The sequence below is a fragment of the Hippopotamus amphibius genome, chromosome 11 (assembly GCF_030028045.1).
Source record: "Hippopotamus amphibius kiboko isolate mHipAmp2 chromosome 11, mHipAmp2.hap2, whole genome shotgun sequence".
NCBI classification, from domain to species: Eukaryota; Metazoa; Chordata; class Mammalia; order Artiodactyla; family Hippopotamidae; genus Hippopotamus; species Hippopotamus amphibius.
In genome coordinates this window covers 108,042,048-108,061,382 of record NC_080196.1, presented here as the reverse complement: position 1 = coordinate 108,061,382, position 19,335 = coordinate 108,042,048, and the positions used below count along the sequence as shown (strand labels likewise).

The 19,335-nt window shown below is 41.1% G+C and overlaps 1 protein-coding gene across 9 annotated transcripts in view; it reads left to right on the top strand.

The window, feature by feature from the left end:
- The first annotated feature begins 1,609 nt into the window (after positions 1–1,609).
- Positions 1,610–19,335, top strand: part of RTTN (rotatin) — a 139,093-nt gene continuing 121,367 nt past the window's right edge. For 7 of the 9 annotated variants that reach the window (XM_057700127.1, XM_057700128.1, XM_057700126.1 and 4 more), the window contains exons 1-10: positions 1,610–1,653; positions 1,996–2,183; positions 3,031–3,208; positions 4,858–4,947; positions 6,966–7,059; positions 7,486–7,600; positions 8,520–8,670; positions 12,098–12,263; positions 14,173–14,354; positions 16,580–16,695. In XM_057700127.1, coding sequence (XP_057556110.1) covers positions 1,623–1,653; positions 1,996–2,183; positions 3,031–3,208; positions 4,858–4,947; positions 6,966–7,059; positions 7,486–7,600; positions 8,520–8,670; positions 12,098–12,263; positions 14,173–14,354; positions 16,580–16,695 — 1,311 coding nt within the window. In that variant the 5' untranslated portion in view covers positions 1,610–1,622. Of the gene's footprint in view, positions 1,654–1,995; positions 2,184–3,030; positions 3,209–4,857; positions 4,948–6,965; positions 7,060–7,485; positions 7,601–8,519; positions 8,671–12,097; positions 12,264–12,840; positions 13,048–14,172; positions 14,355–16,579; positions 16,696–19,335 lie in introns of those variants that run through there. The other 2 variants (XM_057700124.1, XM_057700132.1) reach the window with 2 other exon arrangements.

The window sequence follows — 19,335 nt, the reverse complement described above, 5'->3', positions numbered from 1 at the left end:
CTCAGCTGGTGTAAGTGCCTCCACAGTGTCCGTTTTTTGGTCCATTTGGCACACCGCCCATCAGAAGCTGTTGTCCTAGGGTTGAGAATGGCAGCCATTGTTACAATCTTGGCCAGGCAGGCTTAGGTATGGGCTGGCTCAGTCTTGGTTAAATAGTCTCCCCTGTCTGATTTCCTTCCGGTGTCTCCCATTGGCCACAGCCAACTGGATGTTGGAGGGCCAGGGAGCCTGGATGGTGCAGCCTTTTCACAGCCTACAAGACCTGCAGAGGCTGGCAGAGTGGGGAGGAGCCGCCGGAGGGCCAAATGGAGAATGACCAGCATGTTAGCTGCCCCTTCCCCTTCTTCTCTTCCTCCCAGAGGCAATCTGGCCACGTAGACGTTCTCATTTTCCCTGACTTTGGCAGAGTCACTCTGAATTCTTGCCTTTGCATTTACTCTTTTCTCTGGCAGAAATTCCCTTACTCCATTTCTTTGCCTGGCCAACAAACTCCTACTTATCCCGCAGGATCCAGCTCAACTATCACCACTCTTTTACCTACACACTTGTAGAGGCAGCAATGTCCCAAGAATGGGACAAGGAAACATCAGGTCGGGCTCTCAATCAGCCACTTACTAGTTGATGTGAGCGTGGGCCAGGTACTTCTCAGAATTTAAGTTGTTTCCTTTCCACCCCCTCCACCCCCTTTTCTTTTTCCAAAAATAGGAATGGGAATTGCTGCCTTGACATCTCTTATCCAGAGATGAAAAGATCTGTGAGATAAAATGTTCTCTAAAATGCAAATCATTTTACAAATTTAGTTTTGTTGTCATTGCTCTTACCATTGCTTAGATTTTTTTCTATTAGTTCAGACCGATCACAGTGCAAAAGTCAACCTCAGTGCATTCAAATACGAATTCAAATCCCTTTTTCTTCCTACAGCCCCCTTTTTCTCTCCTGTTCACTTATTCCCCACCGCCCTCATTCCCTTTGAGGCTTGTTTACTCTGAACCTAGGTATCCAAGGTCATTGCTTGGCTGTGCAGTTACATCTCACATTTAAGGAGGTTAAGTTATTTAGGGGTGGAGTGGAGTGGGTAATCCTAACAAAACCCTGCATTTAGAATCTAAATTGTAAAGTTCTGGGAGCTGAGCATCCAGACTGGCAGGGTCAAACACGAACGCCTCGTAAAGCAAGGACTCTGCGCCGGGTTGGGTTCTGGGCGGGCCTCTGCAGCCCGCGCCGCAGCCCCGCGCTTGGACGCCGGAACCCCAGGCAGGTGGGCGCGGTGGCGGGTCCGGAATTCCGCGAGGAGAGCACGAATGCGCGAAGACTACAACTCCCGACGTGCACGGCGGCCAAAGCCGATTCTCTCCCTGCTTGACTCCTCATTCTTTCCAGTTCTTACGACGGAGTCTGCTGCCTAGGAACTGCACAGTAGTCACTACACAGAGACTCTAAGCTTCTCTGGTGGCGCGGGGGCCGGGACAGCCCACGGAATGCCTCTTTTTTGGGGTCCTTCGCTTAGGCGTTGCGGAACCCGCCTTCGGACCGGCCGCGTTTCCAGGGGGACAGGGATTGTGGCCGGACGCTGTGGCGCGGCAGTTTAAATTCTCCGGCGGCGGCTGATGGAGCGGGAGGAGATGGTCCTGACGGGGCTCATCAGGAAACTCGGTAACAGTCTGAGTTGCCCTTCGCCCGGGCCGTGCACCTGTCGTGGCCGCTTTCTGAGGATGGCCGTGTCACGTTTCCGAGGCCGGGCCACCCCCGCGACGGCTCCCGATCTCTCGCGGGCGTCGGCGGGGCAGCCCCCGGGGGCCCATCTCGGATGTGGTGTAAACGCCACAGTTTGCGTCGCGGATGCACCGGCCGCCTGCGTGCGGAAGAACTTGATGCCTTTATTTCCTTCTTCACCCCGCTCTCGCCCCCGGCGTGGGTGACGAAACGTTAGGGCGGATTCCCCGTGGGCGTCTCTGTGGGGTCGGAAAGTAGCTCTGTGTTGTGCTTCTCTGACAGGTCACCCGCTGGCCGAGATCCGGGAACGCGCCCTCAAGAATATTCTCTGCAAGATCGAGCACAGCTTAATCTGCTGTGCTGACCTGGTTCAGGAGAGGCTACTCTTTCTCCATTTGCTGGAATGGTTCAATTTCCCGTCCGTCCCAATGAAAGAAGAGGTTCTGAGTCTGTTGGACAGATTGGTTAAGGTAGGGTCAGTTTGGAATAAAAGAATCAAACAAGTGAGCGTATCGTAGTCATTTAATTGTAGCATTTGTTGAAAATTGGAATGATTAAGCTTTTTAAGAAACAGCTGGAGATGTTGAGCTTTAACTCATTCGGGTATGCAGTGCCCCCTCCCCCCTTTCTCGTATTTGTGATGTCGAATCTCACATCGTCTCTCTTGTGTTCTGAAGTAACTCAGTTGCTTAGTTCAGGTGTGTTTTGATTTTTGGAGGTTAATATCTGTCATTCTGTTTTCCCTTATGGCTCTGTTGTTTACATGTTAAAAATTCGATGTCTTTGTATAAAAGAGAACACGTTTAAAGATCGGGTCACAGACCATGATAATAAACAGCACAAGTATGTTAAATTGTTTTTCGCATATTTGTTTTTCGGGTTTATGTTTCTCAGTCTGTCTTGAGAGTAGTTAGTTGTCAGGGTCAAATATTAAAGTGGTAGTGTAACTTTTCCAAACTGTGAATCACTGTGCAGTTGTAGGGGTTACTTATTACTTCGGCATCCTTTGAATTATTGGCGGTAGGAGAGGATAGAGTGTGTCCGTGCAGAGAAGTAATCAATTTAATAAATAAAAGTAGAAATTGATAGCGTGCATTTCTAGTGTTCAGTGTCTGGGCTTTTCTCTCATAAGTGTTATTAAATGTTTTATGTATGTCTCTACAAGTCTGTATCGTATGTACATCACGGTAAGATTTATGTTTTAAAAAGGAAGGTCTGGTATGCCAAAGATAATGTCTTGTTTTGATTGCTGTAAAATAAAGTCTAGAGGTTTTGGTATTAATAGTTATTCTCAAGACTCTCCTCTTCTTATTTCAGTATCCCCCAGCAGTCCAGCATTTGGTTGATCTCGGTGCAGTCGAATTCTTATCTAAACTTCGTTCCAACGTGGAGCCGAATCTACAGGCTGAAATTGATGGCATTCTGGATGGACTTTTTATTCTTCCTTCGGAAGCTCATGAACTGTATTCTGCATCTTACCAAACCAGTCAAACTGGTAACTTTGAAATCAATCTGATGAAATCGGTCAATCTGTTAAAATATAATATATTGATTCTAATAGTTAATTGCAAGGAAAGGGAACTTAGATTAAAAAAAAAGATGCCCCCCCCCCAACTTGTTTTTCTCGTGTTAACTTACGTGAGTTTGACCTTAATTCCCCTCCTCTAATGTTATGGAGAGGAGGATACTTTTGTATTTTTGCTTCTTTTGCTCAAGGGACATGAAAGATGCAAGTGACTTTCTTTTCGTGAGACTAGTTTGACAGATTTTTTTTTTTTTAACAATAACAACAAATTTTCATTGAGCATTCATTACTGTGTGCCAGACATTGTCTTAAATATTGTATACGAGCATTTTAGGGCTGTGTCCTTCATGTAGTGATGATGTCTTCCCTGCTCATGATTTTGTTACGGGGTCCAATCAAAATGAGCTGCACATGCTCTACTGGCTAAAATCAGAGTCAAAGAGGCATGGATTTAAGTTCCAGTTCTGCCACCAGTTGTGTGACCTTGGCTAAGGTACTTAACCCATCCAGGCTTTAGTTTTTTTATCCAAAAGCTGGTACAATAAGTGAGAACATCTTATAGGATTTTTGTGAGGGTGAAGGGAGTCTGTCTGGATAGCGCTCAGCGTGGGACCTGGCATGTGTTAAGCACAGAACCCTCGCCTGTTGCTGTTACTTGTTCTTGTTGTTACTCGATGTCCGGTATAGTGCCTTGCTCATGGAAAGCATTTATATTGATTTGAAGAAAAGAAAATGCTCTTGAAATTTATGTGATTGAGTAGAAACAGTATAAAAAACTGTGTTTTGGCTCACTTAATCTTACATCCTGTTTTTCTCTGCGCCAGTGCTGTACTGCCACTGCTGTGACCCTCTGCCCTGCTGTTAACAAGAACAACAGCAGCTGCCGTTTACTGAGTCCTTGTGTGATATTTAACGATATATTTTACAATTTCTGTCTAAGCCGTAACCAATAAAGTAGAATCTTAAATTATGAACTTTCAATCTAGCTTCTTGCAGGTGAGATTAGAGGTGTGGTTCCAGGGCTAATTTTTAGTTATCTGTATTAGTATTAGGAACTACTGGCATGCAAACTTGAAACAGAAAATTACAAAATTTAGTTTTAGCCTTTTTGTCATTATTAATCTCATCAAAACTGAAGTGCTGAGTATGTAATCATGTCTGATAGGGAATCGTCAGAGGTATTGAAAGATAGTGCCTAACTTTTGCTTTTGACAACTTTTTCTTAAAAAACATTAATGAAGATCGAAGTGATCAGGAACTGCATAGAGTAGAAGAGAGGAGAGAGGTGGACTAAGAAGCAGAGATGAACAGTCCTTGAATAAATACCTTGTAACAGATTCTTTATTTACATTGTGGATGTTTTCAGTCTAAGAAATAATTGTAATTAGTAACAGTAAAAGAGAGAGGAAGAAACAAGGGCCTCAATTTGAAATTGATTTGGTGTTCACATTTTATTCCTTCTTAGGAGGACAGGCTATTTCGAGAAACATAGCTGGATTATTTTTCTGGTTTTTAAAATGATTCAAAAGCTTAATATAAATCATTAATATTTGAAAAGAGCAGGTTTCACTTTTAGCAAATAATGCATCAATAACACAGTAATATATATTTCTTTTCAGAATTGCCACAGCAACCTAAAACCTTAACAGGATATTTTCCTCAAGACAAAAGTACTTTCCAGCAGATGCAAGTGCCTCCTCGACCTGTTGGTGTGTATCTGTAGGGATGTAGGTCTTGTCCACCTGGGAAACTAGAAATTAATTTACTTTTCTTTATTGTTGTGAAGGCATATGTGGTCAGACGTAAATGTTTAAGCACCGAACTGGATGTTTGTTTCCTCAGATTAGGATATAGTGTCTACATGGTGAAACTTTGTGTTGTTCTGAGTGCCTTTGAGCAGCTGTCTAGGCAGTGGTGATGGTGGCCATGGTTCTTGGTGCTTATTGAGCCCAGAGTCTTTGTCAGGAGCTGTGCTGTACACGGTACACGGCACCTCATTAATTCTCCAGCTCACTAAGCGGTACTGTCTGTCCAGCAACTCAAACCAGAGACTCAGGATCAAATTTGTTTCTTCATTTATCTTTATCTCAACATCCAGTTGGCCGAAGAGTTCTGATTTAGAGCGTCTCTCAGGCATCTCATCCAGGTCTTTTTGTGTCTTGTCTCTGCTCATATGCCACCTCTTCAAAGAGACCTTCCTGAGGACTCTAGCCGTGATCCCTTTTTATCTATAGCTGACTTTCTTCCTATAGGTATTTATTATGTTACGTACTTATTACTTCTTGTTTGTCTCCCTCATTATAAACTTAATGACAGCTGCAAATATGGCTTTCTCCGGTGTGGGTGTGGGTGTGGGGAACCATGTATTAGGCACTCAGTATGTGTATTTTGAATGAATCTTCATAGAGTCCCAGTGACACCAATATTGTTGTTAACCCCATCTTACTGATGAGGACACTGGGTCTCAGAAAGGATAAAACCTTTGTACTGGATGACACAGTTAGGGCATGATTAAATAAGCATGGACTTTACATCTTATTGCCTGTATAGTTGAAAAGGCTGCTTCCAAGGATATATCTGCGGATGTCAGGTATTCAATTTAACTCAGTTTGGAAGCCCTCCGTTATAAAAAAAAGGTTTTGTAGAAACTCTCAGGTTGAGTACAGTGTAAGAAAGAACAGAGAACTTGTTCAGCAGTTCAAATACTTTACCTTTCCTATCTGGAAAAGTTTTGCGAGGCTTACCGGGAGCTTTGGTTTTGACATGGGGTTCTTTGTGGCTGAGAGGCTTGGGTGACAATGAGAGACACCTGAAGGGAGTGTCTGGGTCTGGGAGTCGTGGGTATTGGAGTGAAACCGTTGACACTCTCAGGAAAGTTGAAATGGTAGCACCTTTTTATGTGAGCTGCAGTTTGTGGATTGATGGTGAGGCTCGTTTGGGACACATCTTTACGTGTGCATGTTAAGCCTGTCCTTCCCTCCACCCACCTCTGCTTTTCCATTAGACAGTAAACCCTGCTTTTATGTTAGCGCTTTTGAAGGAAACAACTGTGCTATGTTTGGGAATTTAATAATACTGTTATCTGAATTTAACGATTCCATGCTCTTTTCAGAGCATTTGGCAGAAAGACTGCCATTTGGAAGGGCTTATGTGTTGCCACTGTAAGATGTGTATACAAATAATTTGAAGGAGGTGGTATAGAATTGCATTCGGTTTCTTGAATTTCTTTTCCTTCTTTGAGCACTGATATTTGATCTTTAATCTTATGGTCTTCAAGTCATCTTCAAAGAGGTTTAAACATCTAACATGATTTAGGATATTTGAACACAACTAATTAAATATAGTGTATGATTACATTTATATTATTTTTAGTTTCTACAATTAGAGCTCTCCAAGTGCCAGCTCCTTTTGTGTGTAAGCTCTGTGTTCTGGCCAGCCACACGGTAAAACAGAAAACTTAATTGATGCTCTGAATGTCGTTCAATATTGGTTTGTGTTTAATGCTCTTTTGCTAATAATAATATATGAGTTCTGTTTAAATTATGAAAAGAGAGCTCTGTTATTTATTCCGTGAGGGAGGAAATTTGCAGCTGATCTTTTTGGTATATTTTAGGGGACTGTAAGCTGTGACTTTGAGGACTTGTTTTAAAGGTGAAGCTTTACTGTGAATATTGTGAATCTGCCAACAGTGTCTCATTCACTGTCTTAAGTTTTGCTCTTCCTTTAGCAGCAAATCCGGCCGCAAAGTGTTTGAAGTTTTCTACCTTCCCTTGGCTCCCCCTGACTGCAGCTGATAGGCATGTTCTCTCCTCTAATGTAAGGTATTGTACCTGATGTGCTTCAGGGGTTTTGGCTTTTGGGATTGATATTTATACCCATCAAGTGTGAGAGTTATTATGATACATTTTCATCAGGAAAAAAGATATTAAGTGGCTGTGATAGGTAGCAGGGGGAAATAAAGGAGTGATTTTCAGTATTTCAAAAAGCAAGCCAGAAAATTCCTGTTTGCCTTTAATCAGGCTTCACATCAAATTTCTTTTTTGTGCTTGGAATCACATGAAAGAACAGCCACATTGGGGTTATTCATGGATTATGGAGGAGACCTGGGAAGGCTTCCCAGGGGAAGATGTCTTGGCTGAGACCTGAAGGCTTGTGAACAGAGTCATTAGGCCACCAGGTTACCTGGCATCTGGTATAAGTAAGTGCTTTTTAAAAATAAATCATACTGTATTTTGTATATTTTGTAGCTCTCTAAGAAGTAGTAACCATACTTTAATCTGGAACACCTGTGAACTGTTGAAAGATGTTATCATGCAAGATTTTCCTGCTGAGATTTTCCTTCAGAGGCCAAGAATTGTTCAGGTGTGTTTCCTCTGTAATAGTTTTAGATTTTGAAATAGAGAACTTTTTGAAGTGAAACACATTTTGCAAAGTAGGAGTCCTTGGGAAGGAAATTTGCACTACCATGTTTCAATGATGACGTGTGTGGTTATTTAGATCACTTACTCTCTAACTCACTTGGATAGTGGTTGTCCTCCTCATAGGAGGTAGTCTTATTTGACACGTGCAGTCCATTTGACCACCTTGAACTTCCCATTTATGGATCACTGAAAGGGGAGAACAGACTTGGGAAACTGAGGTTGGGCAGCAGAGACCAGTCTTAATAGTAAGAATCGCATGGCTCTGTCTGGGTGTTCAAGGCGCGGTGCCAGATGCTGTAGAAGTACAGTCGAGGTGAGCCGTGCAGGTGGAGTCTTTGCAGTGCACTTTATTACATACGTAGTAGTAGAGAGACTGGGTCCTGGGCTGGGGTGGTGGGATCACAGCACCCTTGTTCCGCAGTCACGGGGCTGAGATGGGTGCTGGTGAGTGGCAGCTGTTAATACACACTGTCCCAGCTGTGAGTGATAGCAGAGGAAAAGCTGTTCATTATCAAAACGTGCAAAATGATTTAGCTGTTTGAGATGAAAAAGGCTTGCCATGGTTTTTAAGCAGTACCGTGTGACTTAATATCCTGAATGGGGAATAGTTCCTGTGTTCTTCAGGATAGGTACCCCACTAACAGTTCAGGCATGAGAAACACTGACTGCTTTATTTAAATTTTATCTTACTTTGACCCATCTTCTTACATGATGCTAAGTCATTTATTTCTGTTTCTTATAAATATGTGGCACCTTATCTTAATTCCTTTGATTGTTCATTTAACCTCACGTAAGCGCCACATCCTTCTCTGAAGTCGAGTGCTTTGTTCCCTTGATTTTCATCGTTTTCTGTGTTTCAGAGCCTTTTGTCTCTGTTGGAGCTGGCCTTCGGGGGAGATGGAAAACATCGCCTGGCATTGCAGTCAGTGTCCTGCTTGCAGCAGCTGTGCGCGAATTTAAGAAACAGACTTAACTTTCACCGAGATCCAAGTTTTTTCTCCAGTAAACAAGGTATTTGTGTGTATATATTCCTTGGTCACTGGCGGTATGAGTAGATTCTTCCCAGAACTCCGCATTATACTTACTGTCAGGGCTTACTGTGGGTACATTTTCACGACCTAAACTCGCCATTCCTAAGTGTAATCAGATTATAATCTTTGAAAACAAACTGTGTGAATGACAGAAGCACTCAGGATCCCATCCTCTTTTTTTTGGTAAGAGACATTTGCAAGGTTTTTTTCTCTCATGTATGCCGAGTGTTGTTGGGAGCTAAGGACCAGGATTCTGCGTCCAGTTATTCACGTGGGACTTGGGGCATTTTAGCAAGTTATATGTTGTGTTAAGAAATTGTTTGGTTTCAAAAATACCTATTTGTATTTTATGAAAGCTGTTTTTATGCAACTTGTGGTGTAGGCAGTGTATTATATGACAGCAGTGCCAGACTTTTCAGGGAAGAAGCACCACCTACTGGCCAAATAGAGTACTAGGCTGGCCTTGTCAAACTAGCATTTACAGATTAGGATTTCTGTGCACTTATACAATATACATTGAAAGTCGAATATTAAGTCACAGTGGTTTGTCATGATGCTTCATAGTTAAGGCCTATTTTGTTGAGCGTTTCACTGATCCCGTGCTACTTGAATGTTTATGCTTTGTACTAGCTTTATTGTAGACCCCAGGTGCACGGGGTTTGCTCATTAACATTCTTGAGAGCTTGTGGGTACCCTGTATTTCATCAGAAAAAGTTACAATGTTGGTAAAAACAGTGGATAAATCAGAAGATTTCTTCATGTATTAAATAAATATTTATCACCTACTGTGTGCCAACCAGTACTCTAGGGGGTATAACACTGAATGAAACAGATAAGGTCCTCACCTTTATGAGCTTATGCTGTAGAAGGTTGGGACAGGTAGTAAACAGACACCTTTTCAGATAACGAAGTGCTCAAAGGGAATAAGAAGGGTGATGTGACAGAACGTGACCGGGGATGTGGCCTTCTTGGACAGGATGGTCAGGGAGGGTCTCTGACTGGAGGCAACCTGAAGGCTGAGAAGGGACCTGCACTTGAAGAGCATCAGGAAGAGTATTCCAGGAAGGCTGGAGGCCTCGGCCATGAGGGCCACATGCTTGGGGGACCAAAGTCAGGCTGGTGTCAGTGGAGAGTAGTAAATGGGGTCGGGGTGCAGAGAGGGGAATGAGGTGAGGTTAGAGAGGGGGCCCAGGGCCAGGGTGTAATGGGACTTGCAGATATTGGCAAGGATTTTATAAAGACATTCACACTGTTGTGCAATCCTCACCATCATCTGTTTCCAGACCTTTTGTATCATCCTGAATGGAAACTGTAAGCCTTAAGGAGCATTCCCCATTTCCCCTTCCCTCCGCAGCCCCTGGTAATCTCTAGTCTGTTTTCTGTCGAGGTGCCTCATGTAGGTGGGGTGGTACAGTATTCGTCTGGCTTATTTCACTTAGCATCGTGTTTTCAAGGTTCACCCATGTTGTAGCACGTGTCACAACTTCATTCATTTTTATGGCTGAATAATATTCCGTTGTATGTATGCACCACACTGTGTTCATTCGTCTGTTGGTAGATGTGGGGGCTGTTCCCACCTTTTGACTATTGTGAGTGATGCTGTCGTGGACATTGGCGTATCTGTTCGAGTCACTGCTTTCAGTTCTGTTGGGTATATACCCGAGCGGAGAACTGCTGGGTCCTTTGTTAATTCTGTGTTTAGCTTCCCGAGGAACCACCAAAATGTTTTCTGCAGTGGCTGCCACATTTTACATCCCTGCCAGCAACGTATGAGGCTTCCGGTCTCGCCACAGCCTCTCCAGCGCTTTCTCTTTCTTTCTTTTCAGTCCTAGTCATCCTAGTAGGTGTGAGGTGGTATCTCGTTGTGGCTCTGATTTGCATTTCCCTAATGCCTCCTGATTGATGACTAGTGATTCTCTAGTGACTTTTCACATGCTTATTGGCCATTCATGTATCTTTGGAGAAATGTCTATTAAAGTCTTTGCTTGCCCCGTGCGTCTAGGTTGTGGAGCAGCCGTCCTTGGCCTCCTTCGCAAATGGGCTCAGTAGCGTAGCGCCCCGTGTCCCCGCCGTCCCTGATTGCGCGCCAAGGCCCACGAGGGGTCGCCGCCAAGGTTTCCACTAGCCCACGAGCAAGAGCATGGCAGCCATCCCCGCAGCGGCTCGCTCATGGCCACCCACGACTACTACCGGCGCCACCTGAGCTCCACTTCCAGTAACAGCTCCTGCGGAAGTGCTGCGTACCCTGGAGAAGCCATCCCCCACCCCCCAGGTCTCCCCAGAGCTGACCCAGGACACTGGTGGGCTAGCTTCTTTTTCGGGAAGTCTACTCTCCCATCCGTGGCCACAGTGCTGGAGTCCCCAGAGCACTCGGAACCTACCCAGGCCTCCACTGGCGTGATCACCTGTGACCTGGCTTGGGAAGCCGTCGGGAAGCAGCAGCCTGGCAGCCAGCCTGGCAAAACCAACTGCAGCCCCCCCGTCCTGAGTGGCCACCACCAGCTGCCAGGCTTCCTTCCAAGGCCCTAGGCTCCTCAGGGCCCCCCTTCCCCGCCGCCCTTCTTCCCCTCCCCAAGATTAAGCAGGCTGCAGCCAGCGGAAGCAGTTGGGTTTTTAATAATATCAAAACAGCAAAACACCAAAAAGGAAGTTAAGAGAACCCCACTCTTTACTATCCAAGCCACATGCGAGCCCTCCTGACACCCCATAACCCTGTGCCTTGTACCAAGTGGAAAATAAACTCCAAGCAACCGGGGGAAAAAAAATAAAAGTTTTTGCTCATTTTTAAATTGTATGGTTTTTTTTAATTGTTGAGTTTATGAGTTATTTGTATTTCCTGGATATTAAATCCTTATCAGGTATATGATTTGCAAATATTTTCTCCCATTCTGTAGGTTGTTACTTTCTTGATGATGTCATTTGATGCGTGAAAGTTTTAAATTTTGTTGAAGCCCAGTTTATCTATGTTTTCTTTGGTTATTTGTGGTTTTGGTGTCATATCTAAGAATTCATTGCCAAATCCAAGGTCATTAGGATTCACCCCTATGTTTTCTGCTAAGAGCTTTATGGTTTTTAACTCATGTTTAGGTTGTTGATCCACTTTGAGTTAATTTTGCACATGGTTTGAGGAAGGGTCTGTTGGGGTGTTTTAAGTGGGAGAGTGCGTGAGTTGGTCTCTAAGTTGTAAGTGAACAGTGTTGGCTGGAAGGTTCCATGTAATCAGGTTAGTTAGTTATGACATAAATGTGCTAAGGGAGTATTGCAGAAAAAGTTGACCTTTACCTCATAGAAACATTTCTATTATCTTAATTTTGTTAATTATTTTTTTTGGAAGAATGATAAAAACTACATAATCAGTAATCTGTCTCCACCAAGGGATAATTTTATTTTGTTTCTTTTTTCCCCAGATACAGTTTCCCAGAATTCTTCTCTGTCTTATTGTCATGAAGCAAGAGTCACTCATCATTCGCAGAACCCTTCCCCAGGAAGCAGCAGCCCTCGGCCTTCTGTGGTGGGACGCTCAGGCCAGCGGCCCAGGGGAGATGGCCAGGACTGGGATGCCGTGTCTTCCAGGTGACCGTAGAGAAGCCAGGCTAACTTGTGTGTGTGTTTCACTTTTAGAGGGAGATCATTATTTTTCTCTTTCGTCTTTTTTTTTGAAACATTAGCACAGGTATTGGCCTTGTGTTAAACCAGTGACTTTCATATTTTTTTGACCATGACCCCCAGTAAGAAATAAGTATTACACTGCAACTCAGTACTCAGTTCACAGACATGTACTGTGTGCATGTGTGCATGTGGATGCGTGTGTGGCACCAAAGCAAAATATTCACAGAATTGTTCTCTGATTCCATGCGTTACATAGTGTGTTTCTATTTCATCAAAAATATGGTGATTCTGACCCGCTAAGTTGTTTTTAGCAGCCACAGATGGAGTGTGATCTAGTTTAAAAGCATAGTTTTAAATGCTGTGATACATTTTGATAACATTTTGAACCCATTTTTGTAAGTTTAATCATAATTTAAATGCATCAGTGTTTACTATTAAAGGGAATGATTGGAGAATGTATGAAACAAAGTCCCTTTCAAGGTGCATATTTTATGATATTTTATTTGTTTGTATAAAGAAAGAATTTTGTACATTAAGTTTTCTTAAAGGAATTGGCATGCTATTTGTATGTTACTTCGTCCTTAGGCTACAAGCATCTTAAAAACCTCTTAGTCTTTTCTTTAGTGTCATTCTGCTGAATGCTCAGTGAGACCAGCCCTTGTCTGTTGGCTTGATGATTTTCTCGTGACACGGCGACTGCTGTTCCAGCCAAACACTGACGCTTGCTGTGTGTTTGGTGTTACGTCAGGTGCTTCCCATGCTTTGTCTCCTGTGGTCGTCCTCATAACAGTCCTGTAATGGGATTGGTATTATTATTATCATCATGTTGTAGCAGAGCCTGAGGTTTGGCGAGGTGGCTGCCGACCCCCAGTTTATGCAGCTGATAGAGAGCAGGTTTGGACGGTCTGGTCCAAGAGCCTGTGCTCCTCTTCCTTACAGGGTAGCTGCTGTTGATTGGGCGTGGTTTTCTCTCTACCTCATTCTCTGAGCTATATCTAGCATGCTACATGCTTGTAAATTTTCACTCCTGAGTGAACTTCCTCCCGGGACCTTCCAGAATTTGAGAGAAGCCCAGCTCATTTCCATATTTTGGGATGCTTGGTATATTGGAATTGAAGAAATGACAAAATGTATTAAAATTGGGGAGTTTTACATGTTCAGTAGCATTAGTGCATCTCTGTGATTCAGCTTCAATTGTGGATAACATCAAAAGTCAACATTTTGAGGTGCTTTGTAAATGTGAAGTTCAAGCCTTTTTATAGCACTTTTATCCCCACCCCACCCCTTTACACCCAAGGTAAGAATTTTTTTTATAAAGAAAGCCAAGAAAGATGGGATATTCCATTTTTGGGTACGTTTTCAAAATCCTATGATGTTGACTGTACTAAATAAAGTAATCCATTTCTCATCATGTTTTTCTGGCATTTTCTAGCATTCTTCAGTTGCTAACATTGGCTTACTTAGAACATTTGGTGAAAATCACAGAAAATCTAGGAAACCACATGAACTATTTAGTTTTGCCTTTATAAGTTACGGAAGAACTTTGCTATGAATGTTTGCTTCCCTTTAGAAATGGGTGGGCTGTCAGGGCTAATGTTGATTGCTGCTGTAGGAACGTTGACACGTTTTGAGAACATCAATTTGAAAAGCAACATATAAATGCATTCTCTTCACTTACAATTTTGAGCCATCTTTATGGAATTTAATCTCATAAATTTGTCGAGGTTTCTCCAGACCTGCCCAGAATTGTTTCATAGAGCAATATAGTTGTGCCCAGCCTGCGGCTTCTAATATACAGGCAGCAGCTACGCAGCACATCTGTTTGTGGGCTTTCCGTACTCAAGGGTTGTTGTCATCCTTGTCTGCTTTACAGTGGAAGTAGCAGTCACGCTCATGTCAACTCCAGGGTCTCTGTCCCTTCCCCTTTGGACATGGTGCACCTGGACCTGCCGGAGCTAGAGGCCGAGGAAGCGCTGGAGCTGCGCTTCCAGCAGCTGAGCCTGCCCCAGCTCTGCGTCTCCATCCTGGAGTCGGCTGCTCCTCTCTTAAGAACAGGTTGGTTGTCCCTGAAGTCAGAGTTCTTTTTATATACTTTGTTTTGTCTGTTTGCTAGGACTCTAATTTTTCTCTTCTTTGCTTTTTATCTATCTGAGGAGCTTTAAAACCTGTCTTTACTTACCTTTTGGGATACAGATTCCTAAGAGCTTAGTAAGGTCTTAATTAAACGTGGATGCCACGCAGCACTGTTCAGATGGAGTACCCCCTTCCATTTCTGGCCTCTTATTGCACAGACTTCCACTTGTGTTTGGCTATCTTAAAGATAAGCGCTGAAAAAACAAAGCAACTGGAGTAAGTTAGAGAAGATGGACTGGCATGAATAGACCAGAATAAAAAACTATTTGGCTTTGCTCTTTAGAAAATTTTTGAGTTGCTTTCAGTTGTTCACTCTTCCCGTTCAATTTTTACTTGAGCTACAAAATGTGTTAAAAGCCAAAACAAACCCCAACACTGGATGTGTACCTTTGCAGTAATTTCTTTTTCTTAAAAAACAAAATAAAACTCAGAAAACCCAAATATTCTGGAGTTACGTTTTCTCTCAGGTGTGCTGGGTAAGTTTGTGAAGATGTACTGCAGTATATACCCTGGGATGCAGTTGTGATTTTAGTGGAGAGTGATGAGAAGGATAACAGTATGGCCAATGTCCAGCAGAGTCTAGTAATCAAACAAGTTACCACGTGTTGAGTCCATGCTGTGCTCGGCTACCAGATGTGGTCTTGTGCACCTTATTCCGTGCACTCCTCACACAAGTCCATTTTATACATCCCTTAGTGGTAGTTACTGCTTTCTCGCCGTTTTACAATGAGGAAGCTGAGGTTTAGAGTGCTTTAGAAACTTATCCAGAGTCAAACAGCAAAGAACAGAGGCTTGAACTACAGTTCTGAGACCAAAGTCCATGCACTTTGCATTTTGCACAGTAAAGAAAGATTTGGAATAAATGATTTTTATTCTCTAAATATATACACTTTAAGTACATGATAAACTTGTCGAAATATGCATACAAAATAAACAAGTTTTGCTTTTTTTGGTTTATACTGGCTGAGTGAAAAATGTATCCCATGCTAATGGTTCTTTAAGTCCTGTGGCTATTTTTTGCCTGCTTGGGAGTGATGGGGAAGAAGGCAGGAAGTAGGTGTGTATTTGGGAATATTAACAGTTTTTTTATTGTGAGGAAAACTCTATACCTTAACTTCTCACTGACTGAAAAACTCTGCTTCTGGGAGTGAGGAGTATGTATTAATTCATGTACTAATAATGTGACATGAAGGAAGAGCTGAACTTTGGCATCATTAAGTGTATATGTTTGCCTGCATGGTATACTGAGGAGAGCAGTTTTAGATTTAATGATTTTGCATTTAACCTTTTCTTAATTTGCTGTAAAAAGTCAGATTGATAATTATAAAGCTGTATCATGGTACATAAAATTTTCTAAATGTTCTCCTGCCCTTTTGTAGCAAATTATTGCATAATTTGTAATTGTTCAATGTCATAAGAGATTTCTGAGAGAATTTGCTCCAGCTGTTCTAATGAAACAATTAATCTAGATCCTTATGATCTAGTAGTTTGTTTTACTTTTATGCATTAGAAATTGGCCTCAGGAAAGTCTTGATTCAACATTCACCTTGCTCAGAATGATGGGTGGTGGAATTCCTTTGTTCTGTCTCTGTTAAGAAGGGAGATTTCTCAGGTGGGTGTGACTCTGACAGTACCGTTTCTTCTGGAATGTTTTTAGGATTTAAGATGAGAGTAGGTTTCCCAGGCAACTCCCGTGTAGGAAACTACTAATTCATGAGACGTCTTAAGGCTTCCAGTCCTAAGTGGGAAATTTATTAGACTGTGTCTTCTCAACTTAACCTGTGTTTTGTCACCTATTACGTGTAACATGAATGGTCTCTGAATTTGAAAAGTTATTTTAATCTATATCGCAGTGTTTTAGATTATTATTATTCTCTTCCTGAGTATCTTTCCCACTTTAAGCACTTTTGTTTTTTTTGTACAATAGTTAAATAGTGTTGTGATTGAAACAGAAGTCAGAAGTCTAATGGTGATTGTATATTGTAACTTCCCTCTTCATGTCTTATAACAATTCTAAAAACATCAAAAAATAAAAAGAGAAATGAGAATTTGGGGGCATTACCTAACCAGAGCATTGGGCAGTGTGATATTCAGCTTTATTTGAAAGCTAACTTTTTTTCTTATCTCTCTCCTATTTGTATTCTTAGGTAGTAGACAAATGATAATAAGAGTTCTGGAGTTGCTTGCAGAGGATATGGTACTTATTGGTGAAGCGATTTCAGCAGATATCTGGGATGACAGCAGTCTTTTTGCTATAGATATGGTGAGCATAAAGGCTTTCCTTGGGATATGGGTAATAATATTAGTATTTTATTTTATCTTGGTCCTTTTACGCTGGTTTCATTGTCTCATTAGTCTTTGAAAGCTTTCTTTGTTTTAAACACAGTAGATCCCAGGCTTATTTTGCACATAGTCTGGAATAGGCCATTTCTCCAGAGATTCTGGTTACTTTTAATGCAGGAATGCACATCAAGACCAAAAACAGTCCATTAGGGTTGCTTATAGTTAGTGGTATCATTCTTTCCCTATTGAGAGGCATTATTGCTAACAAAAATTATGTGAAATGAGTAATTGTGCATATCATTTCATACTTGTATAAGTGTGTCTCTAGGGTAGATTTATTTAAGTAGGAATGCTGTATCAAAAAGTAAATGTATTTTTTTTTCCAGATTTATTTATTAATTTATTATTTATTTATTATTTATTTTTGACCGCATTGGGTCTTCATTGCTGCATGGGCTTTCTCCAGCTGTGGCAAGCAGGGGCTACTCTTCATTGCAGTGCACAGGATTCTCATTGTGGTGGCTTCTCCTGTTGTGGAGGAAGGGCTCTAGGTGCGTGGGCTTTAGTAGTTGCAGCACGCGGGCTCAATAGTTATGGTGCACGGGCTTAGTTGCTCCGCTGCAGGTGGGATCTTCCTGGAGCAGGGATCAAATCCGTGTCCCTTGCATTGGCAGGCGGATTCTTAACCACTGTGCCACCAGGGAAGTCCCCAAAAGTAAATGTTTTTTTAATTGTAGATACTGTCACATCCTCTTACATAGCTATACCATTTCATTCACTCACCAGCAGTTTCTCCTACTGACTCAGCAGTAGGGTTTGTAATTGAACCTCAGATTTTTGCCATCCTGATAAATGAGATATAGTATGTCAGTATGGTATTTACTTGCACTTCTCTGTGAGTAAAGTTGAGCATCTTTTTGTAGCTTTAAGGGCCATTTTCATTTCTTTTTCTGTAAACTGTCTAGGGTTTTATCCATTTTTCTTTTGGGTCTTTGGTCTTTTGTTCTTCTTGAATTTCAAGAGCTCTTTGTATGTTGAGGATGTTGACTTTCTGAAATGTTGCAACCATTTTCCCCAGTTAGGTTGTTGTTGTTGGTTTTTTTTTTTTTTTTTTTTGACTCTCCTAATGACACTTTTGACCATGCAGAAGCCTTTATTGATTTATTTATTTTTATGTAGCTGGATTTATCAGTTTCTTTCTTTTTTTAAAAATTAGTTCTGGATTTTGAATCATAGTTTGAAATATTCTTTCCACATCTTGAGAAAAACATGCTTCCCATTTCTTGAAATCTACATTTTTGAATTTCAGCAGTATTTTCCTCATATAGCTTTTGCACATTTCTTATTATTTATTCATCTATGTGTGTGTGTGAATATATGTGTGGGTGTTTAACAGTTTTATTGAAATATAGTTGACATATAATAAGCTGCACATATTTTTTAAAGTTTTTTGATACATTTGACATATGGATACATACACTGTATAGATTAGTTTGTATTTTCTAGAATTTTGTATGAATGAACTCATTGTTTGTATGCTTTTTCGTCTCGTTTCTTTCAATGTGATTACTTTGAGATATAGCCATGTTGCAGCATTCAAATGTAGTTCATTTTATTGCTGGATGCTTTGTTCTTTGCTATTTGTGTTTCAGTAGGGAAGATAATTTTAGAAAGTATGGCACTAAATATTTTTCTTTTTGAAGTATTTTGATAAGTAATATATTGCATAAGTAATCAACACATGAACAGGAGCTCAGGAACGTTATATTACAACATAATATTTAAGAAATCTCTGACCTACTAAGAGTATGTCTCCATGTAATGGAAACCATATCCTTTTTTTTACATATCAATATATCATAAACCATGTGTCATTTTGTATCTTTTATTTTGAAATTATCATCTGATGAGCTTGTTTTCTTTGAAGAACTTCTATTTTTCTGTTAATGAACTGGTAACTTATGCCTCTTTTTTCCTTTTTTTTCCTTGTCAGAGAAGTGAAAGTAAAATTTATCAGTCATAAAAATATATATTGACTCTTAGAGTTACCAATTTTTTTCTCTACGTTATTTTGACCTAGGTCTGTCTATGTTTTGTTAAACTTTGTTTAATAGGCTGCCTGAAATCCTTGTGTATAGAAGTTAGAACACAAAAAATAAATAAAATTCTGATGTTTACTTAGTACCAATACTTATGTGTGGAAAAACTCCCCCAATTTTTTTTTATATACACAAATCGCTTGAAAAAAGACATAAGTATTTTACAATAGGTATAATATTATAATATTATTTCAAGTCCTTCAGTTTCTTTATTTATAAAATAGGGATAATAATTCTTAATCTTAGTTTTCTGTTAGTCCTTAAGGTTATCACACTATTTTGTAGTACTTTTAGAAGATTTTCACATATTGAAGGTTTTCAACAGTGAGTTTTTCCTTAGGAGTGTGAAGAATGTTTTATCAGTTGCTTCTTAAAATAGCTTAAATTTCTTGGCCAGAACATTTATCTGTAAAAGTTAGTCATTCACTTTTAACTTTTGGCTGCTGGTCTTTTATGATTCAATGAATTATTTTTATTTTAAAGGTTAAATCTGTTGTACAAGTGCCAATTGGTATGTTGGA